Source organism: Argopecten irradians, chromosome 3, assembly GCF_041381155.1.
Source record: "Argopecten irradians isolate NY chromosome 3, Ai_NY, whole genome shotgun sequence".
Lineage (NCBI taxonomy): Eukaryota > Metazoa > Mollusca > Bivalvia > Pectinida > Pectinidae > Argopecten > Argopecten irradians.
Window position 1 is genome coordinate 18,624,419 of NC_091136.1, and position 25,489 is coordinate 18,649,907.

Here is a 25,489-nt window from a genome sequence, read left to right on the forward strand (position 1 = left end):
CTAAGCCGCGTAATATTAGTTACATCGGCCTCTTTCAATTCAAAACAGCGGTATACAAACATCAAGGGGATTCGGAAGGGGTCAAGTATGTTATGGGAATCTTGTGAGTTTTACCAGTTTGGACACAGAAATATAGGTCCTGAATTTCCACTATTTTCATTGGCTAATATATGGTCACGTAATGTCAATATACGTATAGCATATTAACTCGATGTTTCCGTTTTTAGAAACACCCAGTTAATATCCCCTTTGCGAACTTTAGTGGCCAAACACTGCACTACTCAAGGTGCCGTTCTATGACCAACGCTTTTCTTATTAATTAATATGCACACTGGATCAAGATTGTTATTGATATTTCTTGAAGACAATGAATTTCTAATTTTAAAATTAAACGTAGCCCGACGTAATTATTTCAAATCCTACGATCGAGTAGAAACATATATACATATGTATATATGTTTCTGGATCGAGGGTGATACAACACCTTATAGACTTCAACAAAAGTCTATAATTGATATGTATATATATAATTACGTGTAGGTCAGCGTCAAAAAAGGAGCCGTCAAAATTTCAAAAATCCATATGTATCCAAATTTTCGCACAAGACACAATAAAAAGAACTGAATTCTCATAGTGCAACCGAAATGATAAAAATACATGTTAGTGTAAAATTTTCTTATTTTAGTTGTATATATAACTGGAACACGCTAACGCGCGTATCTAAAACGCCGCCATTGTTACGTCTCGTTACGCCATCCGCCTCAGACAACAGTTGTTGACAAGCACATGTTTATCTGTGATCTACATATATCATGCTAATAGTCACGACAGCCGCATACTACCTGTAAATCTATTCAGTCATCCGCGTCGACCTTTGCCTACAAAGGTCAAACTTCGCATAGTTCTGAAACATGCATTTTAAACAATACATACACATGCAATAATTGGGTTTGTAGTGATTCAGATATTAATCCAATATTTTCATTAAGGTTAATTTATTTCAGAAGTCTTTTTTTGATAGGCTTTGAACTGAACTTCAACTTTGTACATTAGCATGTATTAACTAGATTAGGTTATTTTTTATTTACAGTGATTGATTAATTTTCTTAAATATCATCGCGTCAGATCTAGACGAAACCCATTTGTACAATGTAAATTCCAGATTTTGGAGCTTAATATCGACAAGATTTTGCAGAAATGAATATCATACAGACGGAAGTATAGAAAAACAATCTCTGACTTAATTAATCAATATTGAAAACAAACTTTTTGGAGATTTAGTATTGTCCAAATTTAAAACACACACACATATAAATAATATTATTATACCTCAGTTTCATTTAGAATGTTCTGATTGGATTAAACTTGATCACATGACATTGAATAAGTTAGATGTTTCCCCGGAATTGGAAGGCGAGGGAAATAACCCCAGGGAAATAACCCCCGAGGGAAATAACCCCAGGGAAATAACCCCCGAGGGAAATAACCCCAGGGAAATAACCCCTTGGAAGCTCCGCACGTGACCGGAAGTTGACGTCATCTGCAACGTCAACCAACAATGGCAACGCTGTTGTTTATTTTTTTGTAGCCCAACGAATTTATTATTTACTTGTTACAGAGAGAATACTCAGAGGCTTGCATATATTATGAGAAATCAATCTTCAATATAAAACATTTTTTGACAAGTTTGACAGCTTATGAACATGTCAAGAGCCATTCCTATTTTGAAAAGTTTAACATTTTAAAAGTTTTTATTTGAATATCAACTTGAAGCCTATTCCTTGACCACTAGTACTGTGACACACTTATTTTTTTATTCTTTGTCTGATAATCTCTCAGTCGAAACTAGCTAGATTATCACATGTAAAAAAATTGGACTGTCAAAATATAATTTGAAATGTGTAGCTTAATTAAAGCTTCGCAATATATTATTTACACGGTGCATTTTACCTGGGTATCGATAATGTATGCATGCAGAGAATACATTTACATTTTCTTTTTAGGGCAATTTTAACTAGTTTTAAAAGATGTATTTAATTATTTATGAGCTTAAACGTTGTATGTGAGGTAATTTCGATCCATACTGATCGATGGTTGCCAAAATTTTGAGAATTGCAATACTAACATCATTAAGCTTTATTTCCCCGGTTAGAGGATATTGAATACAATCAAATCCACAAAAATATAAAGAATAATGAAAATAAAAGTTAAATAGGTCGGAGCTTGCTGCTGGAATATACAACTTATGAATAAGTTATATAGCCGCGCAGTTCAGTAACGTTGTTTAACTGGTTCACAAAAGGCATCGCGTAACGCGTACAACATATTGGATTGACTTTATAAAAAATTGTCTTTGGTCTGCAACACTGGTGAAGGGGATTCCTGTACTGGATCCTAAAAGGCTACGGGTGAAGGAGGAAGGATCCAAATTTTCAATGAAAAGGTCAAGTTCAGATTGAATATCTTCCATGAAAGTTTATCTTAGGGTGTCGTAGAATGTACATTCAGAACAAAGATGAACTGCAGCGTTGTCAAAAGTCAGAGAGCAGAGCGGACACTGGTTACCTGCAAACACTCTCGGTACTGCCAAAACTTTACATAAACAGTACTTAGATGGTCTTAATATCGGATACAGATTCAGCAGCAAGCCACAGTATATATGGGTCGTATGAGGAATGTACAGTTTTTAAAAAGGATAAGTCATTATCGTTTGCCATACGATCCTCGAGCGCCGAATTTTCACGTGATCTGATATTGGAATTTATTATACGTTTCCATTGGATCTTGGAAGGAAAAAATGTAAGATCGTAGATAAGACTCCAAATAAGAAAGAAGGTTGTATTTCTGGAGTACCTTAACTATATCAGGGAAATATCCCTTCTCATGGTTAACCGTGGGTCTCTTTGAAATATACAAATGAAGACGAACAGTAAAAATTTGCTTTGGCAAGTAACGTTGGTCCATAGCGATATTTTTTTGCAGAAACAGTAGTTTCCTCCGGTCGATCTCTGCTGAAATGCTGAAGAGGCCAAGAATAGTCTCAGCTATATCGGACCTCGTACGGCTCGGCAAGCCAAGCAAAAGTTTTGCAGCGTAATGTTGAAAACGTGCTATCTTGGAGATGTCAGTAGCGGAGATATTTACCCAATGTTCACAACCATACAGAATAGATGGTAAGACGACTTTCTTATAAAGACTGGCTTTAACGATTGGACTCATTGCAGATAAGGAATGGGCTATACCAACGATCGAATGTAAGGTTCTTCTACCTGTATCACATGCGTTGGTGATGTGTTCGGCATTAGTCAGTTTGGACGAAATAATTGTACCCAGGTGTGTTTGGGAGTGTGAGATTTCAATGGTATGAAGGCCCAGTGTCCATGTTTCCATCGGATTTCTTGGAATGTAGTTTCCTATTACTAGAATTTTACACTTTGAATCATTGAATTCAAACTTCCACTTAGTGCTGTATACCTGACAAATGTTCAATAGGTGTTGAAGCGATCGTGGAGAAGTGATGATTAGTGCAATATCGTCTGCCAGAGTTGGACGTAGGTTTTGATTTTACAAATACCAGCTCAAAATTAACTTATATATATAAGCATGGAAACAAAAGCTATATTATTCCATCTATTTTGTAACTAATTACATTTATTTAAGTAGCATAATATAGGCTATCTTACATGTTTTAATTTGTGGGTTTTTTCGTCCAGTTATGTCACAGAATAAATTATAGAAGATACATAGTCGGTTTTTTTCTAAAGCGAGGATATTTTTTTAAATAACCGAAAACATATAAGAATTGAACAAGATACATTAATTTAAATCATAACCAATCAATGGGAGAAATCTCAATTTATCTTCATCACATAGCTTAAATTTATACCCTAGATTAACGTATATATAGATACGAATCCAATTAAAAAAGTTACGACATGCATTTTGAAGTGAATAGTCGGGCAAAGAAAACCAGTCTAAATGCGTTCATTGGCCTTTCAAAATTTCTCACATATTAATACGACGGTCAAGTTCTGCTTAGTTTCCCAGTTCTGACCATTAAAGTACAGAAAAGTTGAAAGCATTGAAAGCGAGGCTGCGTGGAAATGTAACCACGGACATAGTGAGCCGGGAGGACGTTTTAGAATTTCCATACTTTAAATTAATTTCTTCGTATGCAGACAGATTTTGACGAGAGATTTTATTTTTCCATTTCATAAGAAATTATACTGGATATATTCACACCATTTTTACCGACTTTAGCCAGCCTTGCCCGACTGTTCACTTTAAATACTGCTGGTTGGGATTGAGTCATCTATATAGATCTATATAATATATGTACATGTAAGTTATATTAGCTTAGTCAGAAACACAATAAAAGGTTTAAACTGTAGAGAGAAAAAACCACTATTAATCCTGTATAAACACTATATCGATCCCATGTGTGGTCGGCTATATAAACACACCTAATCAAATTTTGTTTCTGCGATGACACAGGTATGAGAATGCTGGATAGTCACCTAATCAGAGGTATTTATTGCACAGGTGCTCGAAATTACTACGCGTGGCCAATCAACAAATAAAGTTCTTGAATAATTCCCTTTAAATGTGCTGAATTTATAGGAATCTATATCAATAAACAGTAAATTATAAAAATCAATGAAAGAGATAAATATAAACATCTTTTGTTTGGGTGCATCAACAATGAAATGACAATCCCGTGAAAAGAATTCCACAATTTCTCACCTGGGCGGAATGCGGAAGGATATAGACGCCTTGGGCAGTTTACCTGTATGAGTGAACCGCCATTACTGTTAGCTTTGAAATACGAACACGGAAGCGTGTAAATTTCGACTGCAGCGTTCGCTAATACGAATGCGATCATGAGGGCAGTATTTTTATTAGGAACGTTAAGCTGTTTAACGTGTCTGGGTAAGTTTGATATTGTGCAGATTCGAAGTTTAAATAAGAAAATGTTGTCGTCAAACATCGCAGTAGGTATACCAACAGTGTCCTGGTGTCGCCATGTTTTGTAAATATGGTCAAGTTTTGTTTACAATCCTCGTTTTTGTATATGTGTAATTTGTATAGCCGTTATTTTATAATGAATTTGTTACGATAAGAAATACTTTTGTGTTAGCTGCTGAGTTTAGCTCAAACAATTCTATTTGGATAAGGTTTCGCTTGTGGATCAGAGGGAGATAACTCATAATCTTACTGTCAACATGAACAGTACGTCCAGATGGCGAGTTCGACTTGGACTAGTGGTGCAGTGACATCTGGTGCTTTTTATGGTCAAGATTCCGATCAAATCAAACAAATAATGATATAGCATAAAGCTTGTACTTGTTATACTGCATATAGATAGTCATAAACATTTGTAAAAATATACAATTTATATGCACATGTTGTAAAATTATTGTTTTTTTTATGTCTTTATGTCCAGATGAAAACATGCCTGCAGAGTTCACTTTAAAATTACTAATAAGAGAGTAAAAGTGTGAAATTGTTTAATTACAGACCACAGTTTGGCTTCATTGTCTGATTGTATGTACTCATTTCACTGCATGTAGATATAATTTTTTTTGGCAGTGCTGTGAAAATTCATTTCTATAATATGTGTAACAGGGTGCAGCAGTTACTATAAATTCAATTCCTGCCTCTGCCAGGGATCAAACTCAGGACCTCTGAATTACTAGTCTGACTCTCAATCGATCGAGCAGAAGAGAGGTTTTCTCTAGCCGAGTGATATATTGCGACTAATATTGACCAGGGTTACATACTCCCCCTCCAGGAAAGAACTCGTCCTCGAATTTCCAGGGGTCACAACTATTCCTTCACAGATACTGTTGAGTATCCTTCCCGAGTCCCTACATGGGCATAGCACACCAATTTATAAGAGGACTTGGGTGCGGGAGCTACAATACGGGGGTTTCGAGATCCCAAAACGACATGGGTAAAGTATAATTTACCGTCGATTAGTCCCACCATCCGGTGATTATAATGTCACAAAACTCACGTCAAATGATGACGTCATAATCACTGGATGGTGGGACTAATCGACGGTAAATTATAGTAATTACAGTAAATTGTACTTTACCCACATCGTTTTGAGATCTCAAAACCGACGTATTGGAGTTAAAATAAATTTAATACCTGCATCTGCCAGGGATCAAACTCGGGACCTCTGGATTACTAGTCTAGCTGACGCTCAACTGATAGAGCTAAAGAGTTCTCTTTAGCCAAGCGGGATATTGTGGCTAGTATTGACCAGGGTTACATATGTACATGTGTCTACTATTAATTTTAGCTAAAACCCATGTATTGTATATAAACATACATACAATATCATAATTTTCAAAATGTTAGTAACTAAATTGGTGGTTGTCGGTTAATATGATCATGTTGATTTATGAGCATGGAAATTATGCCACATATGACTTTTAATTTTAATGACTCTTGTTGACAGTTTCAGGTCAGTCCATTACAATAACAGGACCAAGTACTGTGACAACACCGACTTCAGAACTCCGTATCACATGTACACCCAGCACTGTTGGTATCTCAGATATCAATAGTATCACCATTAAAAAGAACTCTAGCACTTTAGATTACCAAAATGTAGTGTCTGTTACCTATAGTAAAGCTAATTCAGATTCTGTACTCACCTGGGGTAGTATCATAAGTAACACAAGAGCGGGTGTATCGGCGACAGGGAACGTTAATACTGTATCAGGAGCATCGCTTGTGTTAACTATCGCCACTAACAGGACTACCTGTACTGACGGAGGAGCCTACCAATGTCTTATGGGAGTCACTCTTACTGGTGGAAGTGGTGGTGTAGCTGATGCTGAAAAATATGTTGCTGCTACAGGTATATTTCTGAAATACATATTAATTATATATATTTGGATCTTTGCTGCTGTCGTTATAATGCAATGGTAGAATTAATGAGGGAGTAGCTTAGCCCGAGGTCATTATTTGATATATTCTACCAGGGCATTATTGTACAATTATTGACCTATTTTCAGGTACGGTGGATACAGTGAGTTATCAACCTGAGTAAGTCATATATCCCAAGGCCGAGGGTTTAACTCACCATATCCGCCTGAAAATAGGTCTATAACTGTTTTATTATATGACATATACAGGATGTAACCCAGTTCTTCAAAAAGATTTAACAACAATAAACAGGATGATATTTGCAAATTTTACTTTTACAAAAGTAATTTATCTATTACATATGGTATATGGTAAAAATCCAAATGCTTCTTACTAATGTTTTAGACTAGTAAAACCGGAATATTATATTGATGCATCAACTTCATGACGTCACATCTAAAGGGAATTTCCCTCAATCTATTTTTGACACAGGTTACTGGACTCACGAGAGGTATCTGGACTGAGTCCAGTAACCTTGCGTGCTTTTCACCGCCGATTTCAGGGTTGATATCGCAGTTGATGAATACTTCTGAGAAACGTTTCGGCCAATCAAAATCAAAAACACCAGTCATATAATAAAACACTATATGGACAGAATCACATGTCCTTAATTTTTATATTAGATATGATAAATATTTTAAAATGTTTGCTTTATTCTTATAAGGTAATATAGAAATGCATGGAGAATGGCTCCACTACACCTTCTCGATGAACTCGACGTTGGGGTATTGTGACGTCACAATTGCAATATAAACTTCGGGGCGACATCACAATTGCAATATAAACTTCGGGGCGACATCACAATAGGGAATATTGACTCTGTGTTTCTAAAAATGCAAACATTGAGTCAATATCGCCCTCCACATGACGTTGTATTAGCCAATAGAATAGTAGAAAATCGGAGCATATCTAATATACACATGTATAATCTAGTAAATCACATTTTCAAAAACTTATATATTGGTCAGTTTCATTTTATACAATTACATATATCATTCTGTGTACAATAACTACAGTAAGTGGTGCGTGCACATAACAGGTTCTAGAATAACTTTAATTAATTGATACCTAGGAATAATTACTGGTATTGGTTTGCATGTTTTGTCTTACTATTGCTGAAGTCATTTTTTTTTTGTATGGAAAACAACTCAAATAAAACATTAGTTACATTCCTATACATGTAATTTTCTAACATTCTAAGAAAGGAATTCCTCAAAGTCAACTTAAAATTTCTCATATGAAAGATCCTTAACTTCAGATGTTTTCCTTGAATTCTGTACTAATGCTTTAGAAAATTTTAAGGAGTTCCTAATTTTTAGGAATGTTTGTGAAACTAGATCCTGGTCATATACCATATTTGAATATTAGATCAAAATCAAGGAGATGTAATTATATAAATATAAATAATTTAATTCAAGTTAAAGTAGTCATTAGGATTTACTCGATTGCTTGCTAAACCATTTGTCACTTTGATGATTGCAATACTGATACTTTCAGTGCTAATTTGAATGATTCTGATTTCCTGACTTTTTCCATTGACTGTGAGGTATATTGACTATAGCTACAGGCGACTATTTACGGTCATCAGACTGATGCTTCTATATGATAATGTGATTAATAAATAATTTATTCTGTCTGTCACAGAGAGTCCAACCTCCACCAATAATCCCTTGACTGTGTTTCCATTTCCCAATGTGGATAGTACTTATTACTCCGTGGGGACAATGTTGACACTGACCTGTTCTGGAACTGTGGGCAGTGAAAGGAAAGAGCACACATGGTGTTACAAGCGGGCCAACGACTTCACTTATACCGTAAGACAAGTTACCAAGATGTAAATAAGTTGCTGAGAAGTATATAAAGTTAACCAGATATAAATAAGGTACTCCGGCATGAAAACTGTAAATACTCATGTAAAGTTTGCACCAGTGTAATTTTTTGGGCTGAAAATGCTTTAAAAATACTTCTACCAGTGTAACAAATTTTTTTTGGGAAAAACAAGTTTTTATGGTAAAGTGTAAATAAGTTCCCCAGGTGTAAATGAAGTTGCCCAGGCATGAATAAGTTACCCCAACTTCGCTAGCCAAGGGTATTAAGTCCCGTACTTTCTCTGCAACCCTTGGCGGATTTTGCGTCAAAACTGAAGTTCCCGCACTGCTCCAACTGCTGGATCACCGCAGTTGTGCCCCTTCCATTTACGTAATAAGCGACCAATTAAAAACCTCATATCATTGTTGTATATTTGAAAAAATGGCAGCGCCCTTTGAAACACGTTCAAAGTACCAAAGATTAACATATTTGTGAGTCATTTGTTAATTAGTTTGAACACCAGTTTTTATGTTTCATGTGTCAGTGTCCAATTTTATCACAAGATCACAGTTTATCTTCACATAATTTGTTTAACTTTATGAAACAGAAACCATGCTCATATTTACTTTTCCTATCTGTTTTGAGAGTAACACATCAAAGTACTTCCTTTAGCTGGTCTAACATATTTAATATTTGATTAAATAGTCAGTAATATGACTTTGCTAGGAGCTGTTGTTTACAGGCATGGCATGCCTCAATATACAAATGTAGGTCACTACTATCTCTTCAGTTCAATTTTGTTGACATATCAAAGCCGTATTTTCATTGGTCGTCTGAACTTAGCTGCATCCAATCAGAATTTGAAAGAAGAAACTTCAGTTCAGACGCGAAATCCTTCACGGGTTGCAGGGAGAGTATCAGACTGAATATATACCCTTGGCTAGAGAAGTTAACTACGCATAAATTAGTTACCCAGGCATAAATAAAGTTGCCCAGGTGTAAATGCTACCCAGATGCAATTTCCATAATTATATAAGTTCTAAATATTTTTGATAAACTTGCATATGATAATTAATATAAGTATTTACCAGAATATTAAATATTGTTCAAAATTGAAAAAGTCCTGTCTGTATAACAGTATATTTTTGTCCATAATTTCCAGGGATACCCTATCGGAGCTGACATAAACCAGAATAATGATAATTTGGTACAATCTGGCTGTAACTACCTACGGACCAGCACCCTATCCTACAATGTTACAGAGGCTGACTCCAACACAACATTTATGTGTGAACCGTTCACAGGATCCATGTGTGGCTCTAACCCGGCCTCTCTGATAGGATACTTGTCCATTAAAAGATGTAAGTGTTTGTCTGTACATGTGTGTATCATATATACAAATGTCGCAAAAAAGCATTGAATTGTTTACTATTTTTCAAAAGATTTGATTCTTATGCAATGGACTGTAATCAGAAATTTGCTGTTTGCTTGAGTTTAATATTATATGCATATATTTAAGTATGATTATCTGGTGTATATATTCAGTATAAAACTCTCTTTGAAACCCTTCATGGCGGATCTCACGTAAAAATTGAAGCTTCCGCTAGTGTTAGGAATCCGTTGAAATTTTATGATCAATCATCAGTATTGTGCAACCAATCGATGATGGATTATATTTGACCATGTACGTTTTCCAGGAAATTCGTACAAACTTTCTTCTACATTGGCTCAGGTGTTGCCATGTTCTCAGGTCGCTTATGTTTTCACAAATAAAATCATACTTCTCTGAACGTTTACATTACTACATGGTAGCGCTTATACGCTCTTCAATTCGTTTAGATGCTTGATATTTGAAATGACTCAATTACTGATTTCTTACTTGATTAATTGGTCAAACCTCAAACCAATGATACTCAACGAACTTGATTAATTGGAACACTGCGCCACCTGCTGGATCACCACAATTGTGTCCCTTCCATGAAAAAGCTTGTATCACTGATCTATGGATTGAGAAAATGGCAGCACGCTTTGAAAAACATGTTTTATGCAACTGATTAAAAATATCAAAGATTACCATAGTTGTGAGTTGTTAGGTCATCTGACCCGAAGGGTCAGGGTGACCTTTAGCCATCATGCTTCGTCTGTCGTCGTGCGCCGTCCGTAAACTTTTCTCATTTCAATCTTCTTCTCAAGTTTGACCAGTGGGATTGAGCTGAAACTTACCTGAAATGATCCTGAGACTTTGTTACTAAGTGTTATTTTTTGGGTCGATCCGAAATCCAAGAAGGCCGCCACAGCCGCCATCTTGAAAGCACAATTTGTACTTCTCAAGTTCTACTGGAGCGATTTGGCTGAAACTTGCATGAAATGATCCTGACATGGTCCCGACAAAGTTTTGTTATTTTTCGGGTCGATCTGAAATCCAAGATGGCTGCCACAGCTGCCATCTTGAAAACATATTATGAACTTCATGTCAAGTTCTACCAATGCGATTTGGCAGATTCTTCCATGAAATGATCCTGACATTGTCCCGACAAAGTGTTGTTATTTTTCGGGTCGATCTGAAATCCAAGATGGCCGCCACAGCCGCCATCTTGGAAACACATTTTGAACTTCTTTTCAAGTTCTACAGGTGCGATTTGGCTGAAGCTTGCATGAAATGATCCTGACATGGTCCAGACAAAGTGTTGTTAAAGATGTATGATGAGTTTAGTATTTTCTCCTACTGAACATGAATTTATGAATCTTATGTCAATATGCCGTTGATTTTTCCCAAATTCACTCAGGGGCCTTTTTCCAATTTATCTAGAAAAAGCCCTGTATAGTTCTGCTTGGATTTTAACCAAATTTGGCCCAGAAACATCCTTGGGGTTAACAGAATTCGTATAAATTTTGGCTTTGACCCCCTGAAGCAGAAAGAATGGGGCCCAATAGGGGAATTAAAGGTAAATATTCAAATTCCTTCAGAAAAGAAACAATGAACTTGTATTCAGAACATTACTTGACATTACAAACCAGGTGAGCGATACAGGCCCTTTGGGCCTTTTGTTTGAAACAGAAACAATGCATGTATTTACTTTTCATATCTTTATTAAAAGCAACATATCCAAAAAGTACTTAATTTAGCAGGTCTAAAACATTTCATAAAAAATTAAATATGACTTTGCTGAAAGCTGTTGTTGACAGACATGGCATGCCTCAATGATCACTGCCATCAACTTAGGTTTCGTTTCGTTGACATTTAAAAAACGCATATTCATTGGTCGGTTGAATCCAGCTGCTTCCAATCAGAATATGAAAACGAGAACATCAATTTTTACGTGGGATCCGCCGAGGGATGCATGGAGAGTATCATACTAGTACTGAATACTCTTGGCTAGCAAAGTTGGTGTATAGCTATCCCAAAATTAGTACCTGTAATTTTAATTCTATTATGTCTGCAGGAAAATGTCCCAAATGCACAAAAGATGTGTAGGAGATCTCCATACAGATTTATGTTTAAACTGGGATTGCAGAAGTAGTCTGGCTCTCAAAAAACAAGTTTTATATTCTATGACAGGGCCCAGTGTTTCATGAACAGTCCTTAAATTTAAAGCGAATAGTCGGGCAAGTGACTGTAAAATCGGTAAAAATGGTATTAATATATCCGGTATAATTTCTTATGAATTAGAAAAATAAAACTTTCCGTCAAAATCGCTGTACATGCGAAGAAAATAATAATATCTATGGGAATCCTAAAAGTCCTCCCGACCGGCTATGAGTGCAGTTCAACCTTAACGCATGCGCAACATCCACCACTCTCCGTAGTAAACAAAACATGGCTATATATCTACCGTAGTTTTGAACCAAAAGGTTTCCGCCAAAACAACCAACTGACTCACCTAAAATGCGAAAGGAAAGGCAATGGAGCAGCGACAATCCCAACAACTGACTCGGTAAACATTACGACGCATGGAGAGTGTTAATACAACTTGTTATAGTGAAGAGAACAGTTCAAACGAGCACGCGGCTCCGGACCGCTACTGTACGTACCTAGGCCTACTACCCGGTACTCCCTGCTCAGCTGATAGTGAGTGAGTCTTCGTATTTTGATCATTATGTAAATAGTCCCTAGCAGTATTTTTTCATAAATGAGTGGTCACATATGGTCACATGTTTCATACCTGTTCCCCAATCGCGTAAAACGTAACCCTGGGGTAAATAGCGGTTCTTTCGTGGGGCCTCTTTAGGGGTAATGAATGCCCTGTATATGTACAGTTAGAATGTAACCGCTAGTGCATTATCAAGCTAAGATTTGTTTCAATTAATCTATAATATTATGCTACCGGTCAATTCATACAGTTCTGATGTATATATTTATAGATTTTTAATTTGTAAATTTTTGTTCTGTACATGTTCTGGTAGTGTTATACACATACATTGTATATAGGATTTACATTGTAGGTTAATTGGTAAAATTGTATTGTATATGTTCTGATATACACATATACATATGTACATGTAGGTTTTAGCTTGTTCTTTAGATATATTTGGAGGACACATACAGTATTATTTCTGGTCATAATAATAAATAGTGTTTGTATATTTATTACAACTGTACCTGGTTCATGTGTATATGACAAACTTTACAGAGTTGAAATGTACTGCAGCCATGTATCATTTATAATTATTCTGAATTTTTGTTGGAACTATAGATAATGAATTTTGTATCTTTTTTGAAACAATATTTGATTCTATCAAATGCATCAGTGACACATTCACAACTTATAAAATGTTTTCTCTAAAATAAAAAAAAACCTGTAGAATGAACCTACATTTATTCATTTATATATATTTGAAATTGATCATTTCAATTTTTGTCATATTCAACAGATATAAAAAATTGTTGGTTCTTTTTTTCAGGCACCATGCATGCATAGTGACATGAATACAGAAAGTTCATCCCTTGGACCTGTATACAAGTGTATGTATACATATACATACAATTAGCATCATATGAAGACTGAAGAATGTTGATATGAGTGCTCTTGAAAGTAAACTTTTCCAATATGGACCTAGAAGATCATGAACAGAACATTTAAACAGTATTAATTTATTAAATGTTCCTTTCAACTGTAATCATTAAATAAAATTATGATGCAATACTTTTTCATTGTTTAACTTTGTAGAAATATTTGTTTATATTAGTCCTCTAGATCCAGTGATTATAATTCTTGCATCCATATGCCGGCCCATTTGTTTGTCAGGGCTTGTGAGATAGCTTTTCAATTACTTTTAAAATATAAGGATTTTTTTTACATATAGCAATATAGATACCATTGTCTTAGGATTTCTAAATTCTACTTTACAAGAGAGTAGACTCAACATATAAATAAAACCATAAAACTAGCAAGTTATCTGAAATGTTACAAATCTTTTTGTCTGAACCAAATTTCATATTTATTGTCTATGTGTAACTTGTACATAGACCATTTATGTATTAATACTGTAGTAACAGTGATTACAAACACATAGACTAAAATGTAGTATGTAGTACTATGTACATCTGTCTTTGATTTGAGTTCTAAACAAAAAAGTGGTACCTATTGGGAAGTTGTGACTTGGGCGGAGGGTGAAATACAGAAGAAATAGCTACACATGGAAAAAAGAAAGATATACAGTACCATATGGATTCAAAGTTGCTCCAAAATCAATGAGACTAAATAACCAAAAAAAGCCATGTAAAACCCAAATATGCAATGATCAAATCAATGATAAAGCACCCTTCCACTTCCAGTTATCTGTAGCTATTTCTTCTATATTTCAACCCCCCACTCAAGTTACAACTTCCCAACCTCATGATTCTTCTGTCTTTTAGCCCCCCCCCCCCCCCCCCCCCACCCCCCACACACATACCTGATTGATTGTCATGTTATTTCAGGTTCCTATTCAGGTATTATTCCTAAAAACCAAAAAGGGTATACACACTGTGTACTCTCAAAGGAGGGGAACCACTTCATTCAAAAATGTAATTTACAATTTCATCTTAATTTTGAAATTTTCAATTTGATTATTAATTACTGGACTATTAAAACAGTATAGAACCCCTCGGCTACAGACAAAGTACTGTGGTACACATTTCTCTTAATTAATTACTTTTCTTCAACTCAATCATCTTTTTCTCCAGAGCACAAAAAAGAACAGGAAACAACAGAAAAGGAAAGTAACATACATGTAGGCCTATATGTTTTCTGGAAATATATATGATGTGTTAATTCTCACAGCATAGGCCTACATGAATGTGAAGAATTAAATATTATCAATGTTTGAGAGAATTTCCTAGTTGTAATTCTATAGCAGCTACATGGAATGTACGTTTACATATATACATTGTACGATACATATACATCATAAAAGTTTCTTTCCTTCCAGCTGGACATTCATGTCATCTCTCTCCAGAACTCAAATATTGTTTACAAAAAAAAAAAAAACAACCAGAGACATAGATAATTTAATTAAATCTCTGCAAAAAAAACTACACGAATAATTGAACACATATATTGTACTTGTAAAATATCTATGTATGAGCTAATTTATTTTCACATCTTTGACAGCTACATGCATGGACGTTCTATGGAACGTTTTCGTGTGGTTTTAAATGGGAAATTATGTTACGATTATTTGTATTTAACCTTCATGATTCGGTTGATGTAAAATACGACGAATGCGATGCTGCAATAATTGCCCCTTGCCGGGGCCCCATCTCTGCATCGGCCGAATATTTGTGTCGATTTCCATGTACAAGATGCTTTTATCGAAAAATTATTACAAAGCATTGTCATTAATGTAAGAATACTTCATTTGCATCAAATGTATCATCTCAAAACAACAATTTGCATACCGCATTAGTGGTTTATCACACGAAACGAAACCGCCACGACTGAGAAACACATGTCCATGTTGACATTTCCACGCAGCCTCGTTTTCAAAGAGTTTGGCGAATTTATATTTAGAACTGTGCTAAATTTACACGGGGCTTCCCCAAAATTTCAGTGGTCAAAACTGGACACCGTAAGCAGAACTTGACCATCATTATGGTATACAATGACTTTTGGAAGGCCAAAGAACGCATTTAGACTGGTTTCCTTTGCCCGACTATTCACTTTAAGGAATCCCTTAACTCAGATTGAATAATATGAACATTATATATTCTGATTTTTATTTCAGATTCAACTGGTGGTAATACAGGCGCTCAAGATGACGCAGCAGGTATACATTTAAAATCTCTATCAACTACATTTTATATTATATTTAACAAATAACATTGAATTTTTATGTACTTGCCATTAGTAACATCATGTAATTCATAAGAAATACAGTATTCTGTTTTTGCATATTACAGAGTTAGCTCCCTTGCAGGTAGTATCGATTTGTAAGTGCAATTCACATCATTTTTTTTCAGAAAAGTAGGATGTTACCTTCGTAAACACATGAAGTTACAATCAATGCATACCTGCAAAACAGATAACTCTGTAATATGCTAATACAGAATTTGTTGAGGACCTTTCTTAAGAACTATATCATCATCATATTAGATATTTTAGTTAGTCATAAATATAGAGTTGCAAAGGACCTGGATAAGTTTGAGTACTGCCACCTTATTTTGTATGTTGCTGTATGTTTATAAGAATCCTGTTTTCCTAAAAATATCATTACAATATCCTAAAAGATTTATAGGAAAATGAAGGAAAAAAAAGTTTCCTGTTCAATTTGCATCTGTGTTTCACTCAGGTTCTGGAGCTGGTAAGGTTCTGATTATTATAATTCTGTGTATTGTGGACCAAGTTCTCACTGCTCAATTTATGTTTAGTGCTTTCACTAGTTCAGTAGACTCCAAACTTTTACTAACTCATGTTACCCAAACTGTACTTACTGATTCATAAGTGTTGTATTCCCAATCTGTTCCAACTAATTCCTCTTAACTTTTTTGAGAATTGATTTTCAGTACCTTCTCTAGCTCATTAGGTCTCATAACTGTTCTCACTAACTATTATTTCTAACTGTTCTAATTTGTTTGTTGTGAGTATAATGTGACCGAGCGGGATGTGCTTGTTTGGTATCTTCAGCAGCATGCTTCAGTGAGATAGCATTATATTAAGGGCAACAGTTCCAATATAACACAGAGACACAACACAAATTTATCGCAGCCTCCCAAAAAATAAAAGACATTCACACAGCACAACACATTGCACACTGGGAGGCCGTCCTTAAATGACCCTGGCTGTTAATAGAATGTTATACCTTATAAACCTAACAAGTTTGTTCATGGACCCAATAATGTTCAATTGTTCTAATAAATTCTTGTTTTCTATAATTCATATTAAGTGCTTTCACTCATTCATTCCCAACTATGATTCAACGTATTAATATTTAGTGATATTCAGTACTGGTCCAACACATACTCATATCACCATAAATGCCAAATTATCTGTAGAACTCTTTATCATTGATTCTCTACCAGGAACACCTTGCCTCTTGCTGTGTTTTGTGATGTTATTTACTGGCACTGTTATATATATATAATCATATATACCTATATCATTGTGTTGTCTTCATGCCTTAATTTCTGTTCTGTGTTTCTTGTATGTCTGATTTCACAAATTTCATTTTTAGCTCACCTGGCCCGAAGGGCCGGTGAGCTTTTGTCATGGCGCGGCAGCCGTTATTTGTCCGTCAACATTTCCTTTAAAACGCTACTTTAGTTCCAAATTTGGCCAGATGCATCATTGGAGGAAGGGGAATAGAGCTTGTTTAAATTTTGGCTCTGACCCCCTGGGGGCAGGAAGGGCGGGGCCCAATATGGGAAATAGAGGTAAATCCTTTACATTCTACTAGTCATAGTGTTCTACATGGATTGTAACCAAATTTGGCCAGAAACATCCTTGGGGGAAGGGGAATTAAGTTTGTATAAATTTTGGCTCTGACCCCCTGGGGTCAGGAAGAGCGGGGCCCAAAGGAGGAAATAGAGGTAAATCCTTTAAATCTCTACTAGTCTAAGAGTTTTGCATTGATTATAACCAAATTTGGCCAGAAACATCCTTTGGGGAAGGGAAATAGAATTTGTATAAATTTTGGCTCTGACCCCCTGGGGGCAGGAAGGGCTGGGCCCAATCCTTGGGGGAAGGGGAATAAAGTTTGTATAAATTTTGGCTCTGACCCCTGGGGGCAGGAGGGGGGGAGCTAATAGAGTAAATCACTACTAGTCCTAGAGTTCTGCATGGATTGTAACCAAATTTAGCCAGAAACATCCTTGGGGAAAGGGGAATACAGTTTGTACAAATTTTGGTTCAGACCCCTCAGGGGCAGGAGGGGCAGGGCCCAATAGGGGATATGGAGGTAAATTCTTTAAATCGCTACTAGTCCTTGAGTTCTGCATGGATTGCAACCAAATTTGTCCAGAAAAATCCTTAGGGGAAGGGGAATAGAGTTTGAACAAATTTTGGCTCTGACCCCCAGGGACAGTCAACATTTCCTTTAAAACGCTACTAGTCCTAGAGTTCTGCCTGAATTGTAACCAAATTTAGCCAGATGCATCATTGGGGGAAGGGGAACAGAGCTTGTTTAAATTCTGGCTCTGACCCCCTGGGGGCAGGAGGGGCGGGGCCCAATATGGGAAATAGATGTACATCCTTTAAATCACTACTAGTTATAGAGTTCTACATGGATTGTAACCAAATTTTGCCACAAATATCCAAGTAGGAGGGGGAACAGATGTTGTATAAATTTTGGCTCTGACCCCCTGAAGCAGAAACAGTGGGGCCCAATAGGGAAATTAGAGTTGAATCTTTAAATTCCTTCAGAAAATATTACTCGGCATTACAAACCAGGTGAGCGATACAGGCCCTCTGGGTCTCTTGTTATAATCCATCACCTTTTTAGACTCCATATCATCAGTTTGTGAATTGTCAAGATTTTTTGACCAAATATTAAAGAGGGAGACAACTCATGTAGAACACATTTTTTTGACACCTGTTTTGGCTTTGAGTTGTACACTAAGTTATACAGCAACACATTTTAATTCTAATCCGCACATTTGAAACTATACACTTTTACAAGTTTTAAATGTGATATTATAAGTAAATATGATCCTTGTCTGTGCTTTGTGAATCTTCCTCACATGTACCAAATAATGTACCAAATGTAAAATTCTTATAGTGAAAACAGAATTGTTCACCTTATATTAAAACTCATTCTTTCTAACAATCTTTCATTAATACCATGAATCATATATTTGGATAATGGTTGTTTAAAGATGCTCCACCGCCGACAGAGCATAAATGATGTTCATTATTTGAACAATAATTGGTGTTTAATCGTGTATATATATGTCTAATTAACACAAAAAATGATATAAAATAATTTATTTCGCCATTGGTGCATGCGCAATTAGTAATTCTTTCCATATAGGATATAGTGCAAAGGAATTTTTTCGGGATGCAATTAATTATTTTTCATATTTTTAACTTAAAGTAAAATTAGAAGCTAAAACTTTTTAATGGTGGTAATGGTGTAAAGTAAGTAACTTTTGCAACTGAAGAAAAATACTAAATCGTCTGCTCCTGTTTTTGATAGCGAAAAAATACCATTTGTCGGCGGTGGAGCATCTTTAATATTTCACAAGAATCTTTATTTTCTACTCAGTCTCTCTGACTTTATTAATATTGAATCAAAGTTTGTTCCGTAATATTGAGCCTAGTAACTAATTCACTAGCAAATTACTCTAAATGCTTACCGTTTTGATGTTAGAATGCCTATCAAACTCTGAATTGTCCAACTTCATTTTGTCCCCTTGAAGGTTTTAAACTAGAATAGCACCACTGTTTTATCTATCTCCGTTTGAGTAGATGATGTGTGCAGCACATTAGTTTTATTTCACTAACGTTAAAGACATTTTCAAGTATTTAATGTAATGGTTACAATAATGTGCTGATGACAAATAAATTATAACTGTATGAAAGAATACAAAGACAGAATCGCGAAACATTGGATTGTGCTTGTCAACAGGTTGAAGATTATATTTTTGGAACTCCAGCTTTTCTGCTTCACCACAAAACCCTTGCACATAATTGACCAATCATGTACAATTGCCAACAACAACAAAAAATGTTTCTTCCCACGAAATGATTTGAAAGCATAGAATGAAGTTCATGTTACACTTAAATTTTTTTTATTAGTTTAATCTAGTATTGAATGGAATGTTTGAAGCATTGTTGAGAATATTTTGGGTTTTACTTTAGGGGAGAAATATTTGAGTGTTAATTTGTGGCTTGTGAAATACTTGCTGTGTCTTTATAGAGAGCCAGGAAGTGGTTGGATCATAATTACCGGTATTATGAATAACATTTAGGGGTAAGAGGGACACCATGTTTCATTTGTGATGTAGAGTGAATGATTATAGTGTAAATGTAATTGCTGTTTTAATGAAAGTTTGGGACTATTTTGATACTCGGAGGGGAAGGTAAGCTATGAACCATTTTGATTTGTACTTTAGAGGAAATATTTGAACCATTATGACATATGTTACAGGCGCCAGCAGTGCTGGAACAATTGCAGGAGCTGTGATTGGATGTATGGCTGCCATTCTACTCATCGTCCTTATAGTGTACTTTGTGGTGTTCCGCCGGAGAGGAGGTGGTGAGACATGTAAGTACCCAGGGTTCTCGTTAAAAGCCGGTTGCCGGCAAAAACAGCCATCTATTTCCTTGTTTACAATCAGCTAATTTTGTCAGAAATAAATATTGACCACCACAGGGGTCTTTGGCCCCCAACCACCTATTATTAATTTTCAACCATCTTTTAAAGAACTTAGTGAAAACCCTGGTACCATACTAATAGTTCTACTGACTTCAATGTCCTAATTCTAGTAGAATTCCATATCTCACGGTACATGGTAATGCCAAGAAAATGTTTACAAGACATTTAATATCATGTTACTTAGTTTTTTTGAGGTTTCACTTTCACTGACCTGAAATTAAATGTAGATTGAAAAGAGGAAAACCTTAGCTTTCTTTATTTGATTTATTTTCTTTGCATTAAAGAATCCAAATTTAAAAGTAATAAAATTGATTGGGCTTTGAAATAACATCTAATGTACATATTATACCATTTGAATTTTAATGTCAATCAAACCCAAGATTTAATTTTTGCTGCCAATCTCATGTGTATGGAACAGTTCAAACCTTTTGATGGGCTTTGTTTTGATTTTGCAGACAATACTAAAGAAGATGGAACACCCGAGTAAGTATTGGCCTTCTAGGCTACTATGACGTATGACAATCTTCATTAATATTCTCATCTTGTTAATAGAGAAATACTCACCGACATATTTCATCATTATTTTTATCTTGGTTATAACATGTATCATGTTTGGATATCTCATGGCTTTGTCACATTGTACATACTATCGGTATTAGTATCATTGATAAGCTAAGTTTGCAGCTCTTTTTTTCACCGATTATCCCAGCACTTGCAATATCTCATTTTTCTAGTTCAGTACAAATACTAACAAGTTTCATAGCACAATATGTGATTCACGGTGTTGACCTTTAAAGTTACATACAAACATATTTTTGATTCACCCCTTACGGCTGTCTAAAAAATGGCCGTTTGATCTGTATTTAAGAATTATGGATATTACTTACAGTGTATTGTATTTTTGGCTTTGGTTTGTCTTTTAATGATCAAAATCCGTTTCTGGTTGATTTATGGTTACTCTATATTTAAATCTAAAAAAAAGATCTGCCTTAATTAACTTTGAAATGTTTAAGAAGCATTTCACTTAATTAGGATTTAAGACCAAGTTCAAGATGAGAACTACAATTTGATTTTATTTGATATAGGAGTGGAGAAAATGGGTAAAGTATTTTACATTTATCTTACTTTACCCTGTACTATCATATATAATTAAAAATACTATTAAAATTTATTTTACTAGATATCGATAAAAAACTTTAGTGTGGGGCATATTTGAAATGTACACTATATACTCTTAGATGCAAGACCCCAAGAATTATGCTTTAATTTGTGGTGTTTCATTCCAACAGCTAACAAATGTATAAGAATTAATTTGCTAGATCTGTAATTTGTTTGTATATTATAAAAGATACTTTATGAATTCATGCAATAAAAATTATTTGCTGAGATTTTGATGACATATTTACGGCCCCAACATGCATATGAGATGAGGGAGGCAGTAGCATTAAGTTAGCATGTCAATTTTATCACGCAGCATTACACCTTGTTCCAATTTGATTTGTTGTGGGGAACATGGAAATTATTTCTTGTCCCTTATCACTTTGAACAAATTTGAAATTGTTTATTTTTTTGATTGATCAATGCATGTGTACACATCTTCTGGAGACTATCCTCAGTCTGCTATAATGCACATCATTCAAAATAACATCAACTGTGAAGGGTTATAACAAGTATCATAATGTTTCCATGACTACAGTATTTTCTCAAGTTTGGAAAACCAGGGCCCGGCACCATTAAACTATTCTCAGATTTTTTACTCAAGTATATGATTTTCCATAGGCTTGAGTAAAAAATTTATCTGAGAAAGTTTTATGGTGCCGGGCACAGGTTTACATAAAAATCTTGTTACACAATCTATATATATTGCCAATTTGTGATTAATTTTCTGTAATGACTAGTATTTGTATATATGAAAATATATTCTGTTGTCATCTTCATCTGACAAAGAGAAAACAATAACAAATCTTCATTTAGAATCTGGCAATTTGACTGCCTCACAGATTTATGTATTGACTCTTGAATTGGAGACCTAGTGATAAAATGTCAGATAATTGGCCATCACAGCCCCTGGCTCTTTCACTTTTCAATAAATCTGTACAAAATCAAAATTAACATTTAATTTTCATGTTTCAAAATTAATATGCAACTTCAACTGTGATGGTCTTTGACCTTGGATGGATCTGTACATACCAGGGTATATATATGGTTCAGCTACACCCATGGAAATCAATGATGTAGCTAAAATTGTTGTAAGAGATCATCAAGACTATTAATAGCATGTTGAACAACACCTACTAGACTGCTTCTCATATGTACCTGGATTAGTACCAAAATGGCCACTGTCACATCATCACATTATAACACAGCTGTCGTGTTGGATAAGGATCGATACTCATTAGAAAAAACTTGTATCAAATCAAAATATCACATTCTACTGTAAAGTGGAAAGACAACTTAGTACTGTAAACATACTTATCTAGCGCAGTAAAATTTAAGTGCCAATGCAAAAAATGTAAATTTTGATTTATTAGCGCAGATCTAAATTTGCGCAATTCCTTGGTTCAATACCTGAAATACACTTTTACAAAATTTAGCACTGTACATGAATTAGCGCTTCAAGGACAGTGCGTAAAGCGATTAATAAAACTACCGCTAAAATAAGTATGTTTACTTGTACATTACATTATATTGGGTCAATTTTCCAATTTTGTTACTGCATCTACAAATGTACATGTGTATGTAATTAGTACTCTACACACATATCATATTTGAACGTTAACGCGTGTTAGTGTGTAGCCTTAGCAATATCAAAAGTGATAGATACCAATACTGTTGTAACTACTGTTTTAAAACAAAAGCAACATGGAATGGAATTGTCCAGGTACCCAGAAGCAGTCTAAGCTGCAATATACCCTACATATCACCTGCCAGACTGCCATAGACTTAATCAATGCCTTATGTTTCAGGGAATATATATACAGTGTATATTGTTGGAGTTATGTGTAACATGCATAGTTTACTTTAATTTTAACACTTAATTATCTCAGAAGTTTATCATCATATAGATGGAGAAATCATATTTTCTAATACATGTACACTTGGATATATTATATTATGTAAGATAATTGTATACTCTGACATAAAAGCTGTGGTAGCAACAGCTTATTAACTTTGGGTATTTTAAAACAAATAGGCAGTGTAACTAAAAAAAAGTCTCATCAGATTCCATAATTTGGTAAAAATATAGACAAGGGGAGGTAACTTATACAAATATGGACGAGGGGAGGTAACTGATACAAATATGGGTAAGGGGAGGTAACTGATACAAATATGGACAAGTAGAGGTAAGGGGAGGTAACTGATACAAATATGGACAAGTAGAGGTAGCTGTAAAGTTTTAAGCTAACAAAATTAAGAATTTCTTGGTTTGTACTTATTCAACTAATCTATTTTTTTTCTTGCCAAATTCTAAATTATCCAAAATTTGCAATTTATTATTTATTTTTCTAAAGTTCATTTATTGACTGTTTTTGAAGTGCATCCACAATTGTGTTATTACATCTTGGTGATCATAAATCATTTTCATTTTTCTAGTGTAATGTTAATTACTATGAATTACATGATAATGGTATTTTGTAACCTGATTTCTTTTGTTTACAGAGGTCCTGCCCACACAGAAGGCCCAGTCTACAGTGTACCGGACAAGAATCGGGCTCGAGGGGTAAGTCTTGTTTTTCTTATTTCCATAATAACCTCTTTGACATGCCACTATAGGTTTACAGTGACCCGTATTTGTTATAAGGACTTGTTCATACTATGAAATGGATGTAAAGTATACATTAGTGAAAGACAGACAGGAAATTGTGACACAACATTTTAGATAGGTGAACATGTTACTGTTTGAATAATCTTCAAATTAATCTTACAGGAAGTAATTATAAGTAAGATATCACGGTTTTTAAATGTCCTGCAAGAGACCTCAGTGAGCTACAAGGAGGATTTATGCAGGCATAATGACTTCAATATACCACTTTGTTTAATTCCACGGATGGTTTGAATGAAGAATTATTTATATAAAGCAGTTAAGTAGATAGAGAAAAATTAGAAGAAGAAAAAAATGTTTAAATTTTCACTTATGTGTTAGACAAAAGTCCAAATGATCGGCTACATAGCCTGTATCGAGAGAACACTCCACAGCTTACTCTACAAGTCACCATCTTGCTTTTCTTGTTTTGAAATATCTTGATCATGATGAACCAATTCCATCCAGCTCTTAGCTAGGTCAGTCACATGTTTCCTCGTGAAATCTGTTCCAGGGTAGTGAACAATAAGACCAGGTACAATTTAGTATACACCCATCTTCTAGGCTTCCACGTCTCATCTGACGTGTCTAATGCTTCATTACACCAATGAATGTCAAATGCATTCATGAATGCTACATTCACAGATTGAAGAAGGCTCATTCATGTGAAATGTTCATTTCTGTGCAAATGAACTCATACACCAAAGAGTTCATTTCTTTCTCTGGCCAATATTATATCCAAATTCTGGAAATCTACTTCACATATGAAGGCTTTTTGAATTTCGGTCCTTCTGAGTGCTCAAATCATTAGGACATGTGCATTTTTTGATTACAATCAAATATACCACCTAACTACTAAAGACACCCATACAAAATCCCTTTATATCAATATCCACTTCCAGAATTTACTAACAACTTCAGACAAAATCCTACCTGAAATATATTCAAATATATTTTCATTCTGATTATACAACAATATGGTATGGCTGTATGTAATAGTAATACAATATCTATATCAAATATGGAATTTTCTTTGAATTATTAATGAAGGATCTGTGAAAATTGATAGTGCTACGAGTGTGTGAATGTTGTGCTGGTGATGTGTTTATCTGTACTGTATGTATACTATAATACATACATAGGTAG

At 34.9% G+C, this 25,489-nt stretch overlaps 1 protein-coding gene and 1 long non-coding RNA gene across 7 annotated transcripts in view; both read left to right on the top strand.

Moving 5' to 3' along the window:
- The window catches only part of LOC138317729 (uncharacterized), a 48,977-nt gene that overhangs the window by 9,802 nt on the left and 13,686 nt on the right, over positions 1-25,489 (top strand). For 3 of the 6 annotated variants that reach the window (XM_069259594.1, XM_069259593.1, XM_069259591.1), the window contains exons 4-11: positions 6,467-6,871; positions 8,584-8,753; positions 9,911-10,109; positions 15,955-15,996; positions 16,519-16,530; positions 20,314-20,430; positions 20,997-21,024; positions 24,202-24,262. In XM_069259594.1, the coding sequence (XP_069115695.1) occupies positions 6,467-6,871; positions 8,584-8,753; positions 9,911-10,109; positions 15,955-15,996; positions 16,519-16,530; positions 20,314-20,430; positions 20,997-21,024; positions 24,202-24,262 (1,034 nt within the window). Of the gene's footprint in view, positions 1-4,759; positions 4,930-6,466; positions 6,872-8,583; positions 8,754-9,910; positions 10,110-15,954; positions 15,997-16,518; positions 16,531-20,313; positions 20,431-20,996; positions 21,025-24,201; positions 24,263-24,857; positions 24,879-25,489 lie in introns of those variants that run through there. The other 3 variants (XM_069259595.1, XM_069259596.1, XM_069259592.1) reach the window with 3 other exon arrangements.
- Positions 11,466-13,895, top strand: LOC138317730 (uncharacterized). Its single transcript, XR_011207797.1, has 2 exons — positions 11,466-12,821; positions 13,651-13,895. It is a non-coding gene; the product is annotated as an uncharacterized lncRNA (long non-coding RNA).